General features: G+C 40.6%; 1 protein-coding gene across 2 annotated transcripts in view; it reads left to right on the top strand.

Moving 5' to 3' along the window:
• The first annotated feature begins 2,247 nt into the window (after positions 1-2,247).
• Stk26 (serine/threonine kinase 26) overlaps positions 2,248-11,401 on the top strand; it is a 67,616-nt gene continuing 58,462 nt past the window's right edge. For both annotated transcript variants that reach the window (XM_006995346.4, XM_042269127.2), the window contains exon 1: positions 2,248-2,356. In XM_006995346.4, the coding sequence (XP_006995408.2) occupies positions 2,355-2,356 (2 nt within the window). In that variant the 5' untranslated portion in view covers positions 2,248-2,354. The remainder of the gene's footprint in view (positions 2,357-11,401) is intronic.

Below are 11,401 nucleotides of genomic sequence, written 5' to 3'. Positions count from 1 at the left end.
GTGGGGGCGAGAGATGCTGAGAGCTTCTCTTTCCTAGATCACGCAGCCATTTCGCCAGGAGCTCTCTTGGCCTCTTGGTTCCCAGGTGGTCTCTTGGTCCTCTTGAGCCCCTCTCTCTTCTCTTCCTCTCTCACTCTCCCTTCTCTCTCTCCTCTCATGGCTGCTCTGTTCTGCTGGCCATGTTCAGTCTGGACTCTTCCAGATGCCTCTAGCTCGTTTCTCCCTCGTATCTACAATAAAAACCCCCTCAACCATACCTTGGAGCGATCGTGTGTTCGTTTTCATTCACTTCCATATCTATCCCCACTTCTCTACCCCTAGCCCTCCTCCCTAACTCCCCTAGCCCTCCTCCCTAACTCCCCTAGCCCTCCTCCCTAACTCCCCTAGCCCTCCTCCCTAACTTTGTGTCCCTCTTTGGCTTTTTCCTTGAGTCCGTCCATTTGGTGCTGCCCGTATACTCCTATACTCCTGGGTGTGGGACTATCCACTGGAGTATTGGTAACATACCAGGAAACACACCCTAAACAAAAACTGACTGTCCCTCCTCCAGAAGCCATCAAGTGTCCTTAGGTCCTCAGCTAGTAGCAGGAGCTCATGAGCCCCTGCCCCATCTAAGCTGGAATGTTGGCTGGCTCGATTTTGGGCAGGTATTATGCAGGCAACCGCAGCTGCTGTGATTTACTTCATTTAAGGCAGTGATCATGTCATACCTAAAAGGTATTATTTCACTTTTGTCCCTTCTGACCTTTTCGGAGATTGACCCTGAACCTTGAAGGGGGGTTGATATAAATGTCCCATTTGTGGCTGAACACTCCTCAGTCATTTATTCTCTACACTGTGAGCCATTGTGAGTTTCTGTCTTTTTTTTCCCCATTTTTCTTTATTAAGAAATTTTCTACTCACTCTACATACCACCCACAGATCCCCCTCCTCCCTTCCACCCTCCAGCCCTCCCTCCCTAGCCTCCCCACATCCCACATCCCCCAAATGAAGGTCTCCCATGGGGAGTCAGCAGAGCCCAGCACACTGAGCCTAGGCAGGTCCAAGCCCCTTCCCACTGCACCAAGGCTGCACAACTGTTCACTGCATAAAGAAAATTCTCTAGCGAGGTCTGGGAGCTACATGAATCCACTGGCAAAGAGACATGTATTATCAGGCAGTTTAATCCTATGTCCATTTAGCAGAACAATTATAGTAGATTGACTTCTGGGTCAGGTGAGCTCCCCCCAAATGGGTTTGTGGCCAGATTGGCAGTCATGAGTTCTCTCCTGTGGAGAGGGCCTTAAATCCAACCAGAAAGGGGTTGCTGATCCCCATAACATGTGTGTTACTATTGGGCCCTGGGAGTATCTTGCCAAGTTGAGTATTAGTGTAGTACACAGGGGTTCCATCTGGGTAAGACTATTGATGTATTCCCCCAGAAGCCTCCATAGCACGTTCTAGTACTATAAAAGCTAGGCATCTCCTGCTTTCTGACATTAGAGGAGCATGCTACAATGCCTAATTTTTATGTGATGCTGGGGATCCAACCCAGGGCTTGACGTATGTTAGGCAAGCGGTCTACCAACTGAGCTACATCCCCAGTCCCTAAGCTATAGTGAAAATAAAAGGCATTGTCTCTATTTTACAGATGAGGAAACAGAGTTCAAAGTGGTGAGCTAACAGACAAAACCTGTTGGCTTGGATTATATGATGGCCAGGAGCGATTATTGCCCCCAAACTATCACTACTTACAACTCCAAATAGGAAACAATATTTAGTAAGTATTCACTTAAAAAATTTAAGATTAAGAGGTTCTTAGGCCAAAGAAACAAACAGGAAGAACATAGACGTATTTTGATTAAAAGGGGAGAGAATGGCCTACAACCAGGGCACTGCTTGGGTAAGTCCTGGCTTCTTATGTGGGCTGTGAGAAGTTAAAGAGGTCATAGGATAGAGCAGTGCGCTTCATTTTATTTCTGCCTATAGCCCGGATACTTCCAACAGCATTTGAAACTACACTTAGCTACCATCTCCCTTTTAAAGCAATTTAAAATATTTAAGTATAAATATCTTCACAGAACAAGGGTATCTTCATTTGCTCCTTGAGCCTCCTTTGTTCCTCAGCTCTCCTAGTTTCATATTCCCTGCCCATTGATAAGAGTAGCTGTCTGCGAACTAGGTGGTCACTCCCAATCATTCTTCTCTTCTGTGCTGACACACATGATGTACCCAGAGCATATACAGTGTTTCAATTTGGGTAGAGGCCATAACATTCAAGGTAGGATGCTGGGACATTTTGCCAAAAGCAGCGCTGTCAGGCCAACAGAACAGAAGACGTTGGGAACGAAGGGTGGTACAACAGAGAAGCTGCTATGTAAGTTTTTAAAGTTTTTATGGGCGACACTTGCTTTTAAGCCTATTTCCTGATGTTTCTTGCATAAAATTAAGTTGATTTTAAATGGATATCAAAAAAATATCTAGGCACAAAACAAACCCAAATAACTGTTGACTTAGATGATCGGTGCTAGATGGAAAAAAGCCTGTTTCCTCTTTCTGTGGCGAGGTCTCCTTTAGCAGAGCGTCTTCCCAAAGGATTCAACAGGATGTAGAGCTTTGTTTTAAATGGAAGTCTGTGTGATTTAGGCTATCAATTAAGGCAGAATCAGGCATAATATAAATTACAATGACCCTGATGCTCTTACAAGGAATTGGTGTACCATTTCATTCCTTATGTCATAAATAAAAAAGAAAAGCCACATGTGACCAGACTTTGGATCCACCTAGCCCAAATGTTTTAAATGGAACTGAGGGGTATATTGATCACAGGAGTAGGGAGTCAGGCTTAGTGACAATCTCACGGGTTGATAACCATTTATAAGACCTTCTTATTAACATGTCCGGGCGTTTATCTTCTACAAATGTAGTCTAAATACCTCTTGAATCGTGACCCAGCCAACCTCTGCTGTCGCTGGATGTGGTGAGCCCCACAGGTTTTACTGCCCACTGTATAAAGTCTTACTTCCTTTTGTTTGTCTTGGATTTGACTCTTTCCAGTTTAAAGGTCTGTGCTGAGCTCTTGCCTGTAAATAGCTTTGATCATTATTTACTCTGTCCATATCCTTCATGATGCCTTTACAATGAGGTAAGTTGTGGGATCTACTTCATAAAGTGAACAGATACTGGATAATCCTGTGCCTGTAATGTGCTTAGACATGTGGGGCACACAAAGTGGGCCCTAAATATGTGATCACTGTTAGTAGTTCTGGTATCTACATTAACTTGGACATTTCTTGTATTTCTGTCTTTTGTGGGTGATGAATGGCAATACTTTGACTCTGTCTCTGTATAGCTTCTTCTTAGTCATTCCCACCATCCATCTGCTCGCCACTTCACACTTTGTTTTGCCTTTCTCTTGATTGTGACTCCGTGAACCAAACATTATGTTCCAGATATGGCTGCAAGGAAGTTTTAATTTTTTCCCAAAAATTGGATAACATGCAATTTTATTTCTAGTTTATTTCCTATTATTGCACAAAATTTTCTTGGGCTTCCTGGCCAAAACAGCCTAGTGAGCTAAACTTATTCCAGAAATAGCTTTCAATTCCTAGATTACTCTCCAGATTCATGGGTAACAGGGAAATTTAGTTATTGCTATTGTGTGGGGCTCTCTCTCTCTCTCTGTTTTCTAATGTTTTACCTTAGTCGAGTTTGGGTCACACATCTGTAATCCTACCACTGGGGAGGATGTGCAGGGGGGTTACAAGTTTAAGGTCAGCCTGGCTGCATACTGAGGCCCTCGCTAAAACAGCGTTTTACCCTACTGAGATAATATTTTGTTTCTTTTTTCCACTACCCCTACTCTGAGACATTTTCTTGCCATTTACCCCACATCAGTCTGGCATCTCATTACTGAGAAGAGCTTAGTACCAGCTACAAACACAGATCTACCACTGTGTGTACTGCAATGTACACCATTTATAATACTCAGCTAATATGGGCCTGGGAGAATTTTGGCTCTAACACACCCTCACCCAGAAAAGCACCCTCTTTTCCCCACCCTTTGGTTAATTCTGCTAGTTAGCTTCCCTTCCCCCCAAATCCCATAGGGACTCATTTAAAAATAACAAAAAATTCAACAAAAGGGGGTATTGCCAAGTGCTTTTTTAAAAGTCTTTATAAATTCTGTCCCTTTGGTTTCTCCTGTTCATCCAGTACTTGCTCTCTCTAGAAGCACTGATGGATCTGCCAGACAGGATATCTTCTCACAGAAATCCTCTTCCTTTGGAAAAGTCATGTTGTACTGTGACTCCGGATTTACTAATCAGCTATACAATAACTTTTGGAAATGTTCAGATCTGCTTCTTTTTTAAAGAAATATTCTCCAGAGTCAGCAAGATAGCTCAGAGAGTAAAGGGGTTTGCTGCCAAGCCTGATGATCCAAGATGAAGCCCCGGGACCCAAACGGTGGAAGGAGAGAATCAATTTCTATAAGTTATCCTTTGACCTTCACATGAATGCTGAGGTGCATGTGCATGCACGCGTGACACACACACACACACACACACACACACACACACACACACACAAGCATGCATGAAGACACGAAATTAAATATTAATTAATTAATATGAAAAAGATATATTTTCATAGAACCATTAAATGTCACTGCCGGCACATAAAATCTCATTAATATGTTAGTCTAAACAAGACCTGCATTAGGACAACACCATCTGATATGCCAGCCAACATGTATGGAGAAAAAAATCTCAAATGGCCCCATCTCTAGGTGAAGAGCTACAGGCAATCAGTGGCTGTAGATTGAGAGTAGAACAATCAGTCTTCTCCAGGGACAGAGCCCATAATAGATTATCCAGTCCTAAGTGGTCAGCCCAAAATGCATATACATACGAGCATCACTAAATGGACACAGCAGGTTTTTGCATGTATGTTTAACAATAAGAATAATTAAAGAAGATGTGAATCTGAGAGGTAGTGGAGGGGCTTGAAGGGAGTTGGAGAAAGGAACGGTAGAGGTGGAAATGATGCCAATATTGTAAACATGTGTAAAATTCTCAAAAGTAAAAAAATAATTTTAAGAAAAAGTCAGTGTTGGAAATTGCATTTGAGATTGCCAAATTCTCTTTGGCTTACAGTAAGGAGACGGAGGCCTTTCCTAAGCTTAATTTTCATCTATTATTCAGTTAATGATTTCAGAAAAGTTCTTGCCCCAGATTATGTTGAACTATTTTGCAAGATCCAATGGGTATTTTTTCCTTGGAATATGCAGTAGATATTATTTATGGAAGGAAATTTGGAAGACTCGAGCTTACAAGAATGGCTCCTTACATCTTTGTTGTCATAGAAGTTGCTTTCACCTCAAAAGTTTCCTTTTTGTTTCATTATTCTTTTCATGAATTCTATCCAAAGCATAGGAATATTCTTCTTGCTGTCAAAAACCACTTGCCACTTTATTTAGTGTCCACTATGCCCCAAACCCTGTCCTCGGCCTTTTATTGTAGAAAATTCAGATGTGATTTCCCAAACTGTGAAGATAAAGAAGAGGACAGCTTTGGGCTGAAGTGACAGTGCCCGGATAAAGACAGCATCTAGTTCTAGGTATAACTCTTTCTGTTGACCTGAGCAATAAACTACAGACGGATGGACTTCATGAAATTCACTGAGCTATTGGACACTCTAGATGTGTGCAGCTTTCGTAGGCATATCACACTTTAATGGGTGTTTAGAGAAAAAGAACCCTCGTTTGTAACTTTAAATCAATTTTGAGTATATTTATTTACTTTTTTCTTGGAAAAATGATAAAACTGTAGTACAGGTAAAAAAAAATTGCTGAAGACCATAGAATGCACATATAAACCAAACTAAGATTTGGGCCTAGGTAGTATGGTTCCAGAGTCTTTGTTCTAAACTTCTATGAGGTATATACCACCTCTCAGATTTGGTCCATTTCTTTGTCGCCGCTGTTCATTGTCTAGTCCTGTGCTAACCTTTTACCTGGCTCTTACTGAATCTACTTCTCTATAATCCCTCATCATATATCATCACCCCTCAATTCAATACAAATGTACATTTAGAAAACAAAATGAAAAGGAAAAATGCTTTAATGACATCAGTTCTCTGACCTTGCCATCTTCTTTGCTGTCCATTAAAAGAAAATAAGCTACATAAAGCCTAAATTGCAACTCTAAAAATGTTCTCTATGGCTTCTAAAAGCCACTCTAAAAACCCTCCCAACCTGTCTCTAAGAGCAGAAATTACACTCTAGTATCTTCTCTATCCTAACCATGATATGAATTCAGATAATCACACAAGGCAAAGTGGAGTGCAGTGAACTTGACCCTTGCTTTTTAATGTGACTCTGAGCCAGGCAAACTTTGGTAAATAAGGATTAGCCTCTTAAAGACTCTTGAGGGCTTGCTAAGAGTGTAAGAGAGTCTCAGGAGAAGGAACAAATGAACAGAAAAGTAGAAATACTACTTTTGTGAGTTTTCATTTCATTATCAGATTTAATGTCACAACAGATTATACTACTTATCTCATTTGGCCTCCATAATTGCATGTGGCTATTAGTGGTCCCCATATTGCACAAAAAGAAAACAAGTCTCAGACCTTAAGTTCAGACAGCCAAGAAGGTCCATCAGACTGTCCAAGGATGGTCATTTCCCCCCTTTTTTATTGTACGACCTTTCACAAAGTGAGTGTTGTCATCTATTTTATAGTAGAAATATCAGAAGAAAAGAACGTGATGTAACACTTTCTATAGGCAGCACAAAGCTACGTTGTGTTAGAAGTACAAGGTGATTTGAACAACTGTACTGATCAGCTAATTCTGTTCATTACAGTGGATCATGAAGGCCAGTCACACTTATTCTTTTAATCTCTCTGTCAGAGAACATGGAAGAAAAAAACAGTTAAAATATTATAGACCTTATCACCTTGGAAACAAAAATTCACACTAAAGCGTTATTATGAAATGATAGTAATAATTAGAGTAAATTCCAATCAAGTCAAAGCCATTTTAAACTCATGATCCTCTGAGGCTTATCTATTAATCACAATTGGTTTCCACACTCCAGATATAGGCAATGCAGCACTCCCCTCCATTCTTCTAACCAGTTTAAATGAATGCAGTGGCATAGAGCATGAGTTCTGATGCCTTACTCCTTGGCTCCAGGTCTCATTTCACCTCTCAATAACTATTTGACTTTGGTTTATAAGATTGCCCAATTTTGCAAATAAAAGTATATTTGAGTTTCAGGTAGATGGTGATTTTTCAATATAATATGCAGCATACAGAATTATGCACCATTGATTTAAAATTCAAATTGAATTGTCATTCTACATTTGTCTACTCTCTGTTTTCTTCATCTGTAAATTGGGAATGGTAAGCTTCTAGCAGTACCTAATTCCTGGAGTGCTGGTCAGGATTAAGCAAGATTGTGTATAAATTGTAGTCCTGACTGATACAGAGTTAGGGCCGCAAAAATGGCATCTACTATAATTAACTCCCTCTAGTTACAGTCATTCAAGCTTGGGTCAGCCTTCTGAACAGCGAAAGAATTACTCTATGCAAAGCAAAAGATTGACCACGTAACATTTGATTATGCACACTCACTTTGGATAGCTTACATTTTGCTGGGAAATATATTCACTAACCCAGCATTTTACAATCCAGACACAATTTCTCCTGCTATTGGTCATATAAATGATCTTTCCATACAGCAATAATCTTTTATGCTTTTAGAGTCTGGAAATTTTTCTTTTAAAAATCCATATACTTCATAAACTATATCCATCCTTCATAAGCATCTATTTTTCCGTATTTGCATGGCAGGAATCTGTATGTTGTCAGATGCAAAAGAAACATTAAAATTTAAGAGCTGATATACTTGAGTTTCTTGTAACATGGAGAAAAGGCCCAAACACATAATAAAATGTGGTATACAAAACATTTAAAATACAATCTATTTGTATCTGCTTTCATGATCTCATTTTGTAAATGTCTACCACTATTTTCACAATTTATATGGGAAGCATGATTTATCTATGTTAATTTCAAGCTGGCAGCCTGCCATCTGAATGCTTACCTTCCCATATTGTAAACTACAGGGATGTGTGAAGTCTCGCATAAGGTCACTAGCACAGAAAGTATGAAAGAGCCAGAAGACTATGAATGATTCTGAAGAATTGCAGAAACACAAACAAGTCACCACACTCTTTCAAAGCAAGCAAATACCATGATTTTTTGCCCGTAATCTGTGCTGTAGATTGCAATAAATTGTTCCTGTTTTTCTTTCCATTGTGGAAGACACTAGCTTGGCTTCATGAAACCAGGCACGCATGTCATCTCCCACCTCATTTTCTTTTGAGTGTAGGAGGGGAAATATAATACAAACTGTTCTGGTGCACAATAATCTATTTTACAGTCGCATGCAAGAAAACCATCCCAGAAATCTTGGCAACACAGCATTTAGATCTCTTCACATCATTTCTCTTTTACTTCCCTTGTTTCTTTATTGTCGATAGCATGCAGTCAAAAAGCAATTTATGTATGCAAGCATATGGCAGAAATATTTAGCAACAGCCTTATAATACACATGATATTAACAATTTCTACTTTGAAGAAAATAATACATTTTCTGCAGATATGATAATATATAGATATGATGTCAGTAGGCACAGATAGCATTTGACTGTTCCCAAGCATAAACCAATTATTTAAGAAGTGGTTTTCTAAATGGGAAGTGAATGTGGTTTCTATTTTTTATGCCCTTTATTGACACTTTGCCATGGGGTTATACAGGATTTATCTCTGCAATCGTCAATCTATACTTGCAATCCAATTTCTTGGTGTTTTCAGTATCTCTCTGGATCTTTCCACTTAAGTACCTTACAGGCACCTCAAATTCATGGATCCCAAACTGATTCCCTTATCTTTTCTCCAATCTTGGTGTTCCTTTTATGTTTTCAGGCATCACTTACCCAGTCCCTTCAGCTCTGTTTCTGGCATCCTAAATCTCTCCCCTGGTAATGTCCATGAAGAATCAATTGAATGCTGCTCATTTCACCTTCAAGGTGTTTCTGGAGTCTCTCCCCTCTTCTTTATTGTTTCAGCCATTAATTTAGTTCAGTCCTTCTCTATACTTTTATGATGGTCACCTAATGGTCTCTCAGGAAGTTCCTCTGCTTCAACGTTCCTGCGTATTCAATCCTTTATGTGTTAAGATTTTTCTTTGGAAAAAAAAATGTGGTTCAAGTCCCTCTCTTCCTTAAAACACTTCATGCCTTCTAGGAGCCTCTGGGATCAAGTCTAAACTGCAGAAAGGTATACTGAGCCCACAGCCTGCCCCTAGCTCACCCCAGCCTTGTTGCTGGGATGCCTCATGGACTCTGTTTCTGCTTCTCTAAAAGTAGACCCACAGCTAGACCACAAGGATAGTGTGCCATTTCTCTAAGGTAGTTGTTTCTAAAAGAGTACATATTAACAGACTCTTGAAAAAATACAAGTGCTTTTTCTCTATTTGAGACCTACAAATCCACAACCTGTATTCATTGATGGCATAATCTATGTTGAATTAGAATGTAGGTGATGTGGGATATGCATGCCTGGTTTATGTGTTTGTTCATGCCTTTCCTTCTGTCTTGATTTCCTCTTTGCTCTTCTCTCGTTCCTCGATTCTCTCCTGCTCACTTACCACTCCTTTTTCAAGGCTTAGCTCAAGTGTTTCCTCTGTAAATCCTTCCAGCACTTCCACAGGTGAAATCAACTCCTCTGTGGTGCTTGTTGCTGTACTTTCATTTTGTTTTGTTTCCTTTTAGACAGAATCTCAACGTGTAGGCCACACTGGCCTCAAATTTGTGATCCTTCTGCCTCAGCCTCCCAAGTGATGCTGTTACAGGCGTGTAGAGCTATGTCCAGATTACAGTATTTTTAATGGACTGTAATTAATCCTTCCCTGGGATGTGCCTTGTTCATGGCATTCTTCTGGGAGAAAGCAAACTTCTTGTATGTCTTGGTATTTACCACAGTGCCTGGCTTTGTGTTCAAGAAATATGTCAGAAGAGAAGGGCAAGGAAAAAAGTCAAAGTTTTGTGACTTGGGCAGTATCTAGGGCCAAAGTGAAAGTACAAATAAGGTGTTGTCTGTTTCTTAGTAACAATTCCATCTTAACCAACTGTGGTGTTCTCAGCAGGTGTCATCACATACCACATAGACTCTTAAAATATCCAAGTGGCCTTGGAGAAAAGGAAGGAGACTAGGAGATTTAGTTGTTTTCAATGTTGAGTTTGTGTCCCTCAGATACTTCTGGGTATCTATGATAATAGCCCTGCCACGAGTGTCTGTCATTACTGTACTCTGTTCGTGACCTCTTAAGTATAGCTGGAACAAAACCATGCAAGGTTTTCTACCACAGTGCGACGACAGAAGCTCCACTGAGCCAGTTAAAGGTTGGTAATTCTACACAACTGCCGTTCTTAGAGGTCCTGGCAACAACTTCCTTTTCCTCGGTGTGAGCTGATGGCATAGTCACTTCCTATTTGGTTTCAACTGCCAGTTTTTTTTCCTGTTTTTAACTGCCACCTTTGACTAGAAGTGTTCACTTGAGAAGCCTATGAATTAAAGGACAAGTAGCCAATCCAATACATTTAAAGAAGTCAACTCAGGGGGGAAACATCACCCAGAATGGCAGTTGAGCATCACTTCATGATGACATATGAAATGGCTCTCCTGTGACTAAAGTCTGCACCCCAAGGAGCAGAGAGGCTATCTGATCTTGTTACAAAGAGCCCAGTTTCCCAAATCAGTTCTCCCAAGAAATGCCCTTCAACAATCTTCCATAGAAGTCTCTCCACTACCCTGTCAAGACAAAACTGTCATTATGGGCTGACCTGTGCAGCAACCAGTGTTTCTTTTGGCATCAGGAGAGCTGTGGGTGCTCCTGTACAGGTATCTGTAACTCTACAGCATGATTCTTTCACCGAGGACAGAGAGGGTAGCCAAACTGGAACGAGGGAAGGAGTCATTCTCCCTTTGGATTCAGAAATATACATGTGTATGAAATGGCCCAGACTACATTGCCCTCTCTCAGCTCCGGAACCAACTGATGTGGGTCTGTGCTCTTTTCTTTTGGTGCCCAAGTGCAAGCACTTCAAAGTGCTTCAGTACACACATAAAGAAATGCATCTGCTTCCGCCCACCTTGCCTGTTTCTTTAGTCCCCTCGGTAGCATCAGGAAGTAACACTACTGACAACATTGGGCTGTGCAGAGTCTTGCATACTTTCTTTTCTCTTACAAATGATATTGTGGTAGACTATTGTGCAAGCCTCAGAAAGTACAAGGTTGTTCTGGAGAATTTAGCAATTACACAGGTTGAACATTCTCTGACTCGGAATGGATTC

Source organism: Peromyscus maniculatus, chromosome X, assembly GCF_049852395.1.
Source record: "Peromyscus maniculatus bairdii isolate BWxNUB_F1_BW_parent chromosome X, HU_Pman_BW_mat_3.1, whole genome shotgun sequence".
Taxonomy (NCBI): Eukaryota; Metazoa; Chordata; class Mammalia; order Rodentia; family Cricetidae; genus Peromyscus; species Peromyscus maniculatus.
Note: the sequence above shows the minus strand (reverse complement) of the source record. Positions and strands in the feature narration are given on the sequence as shown.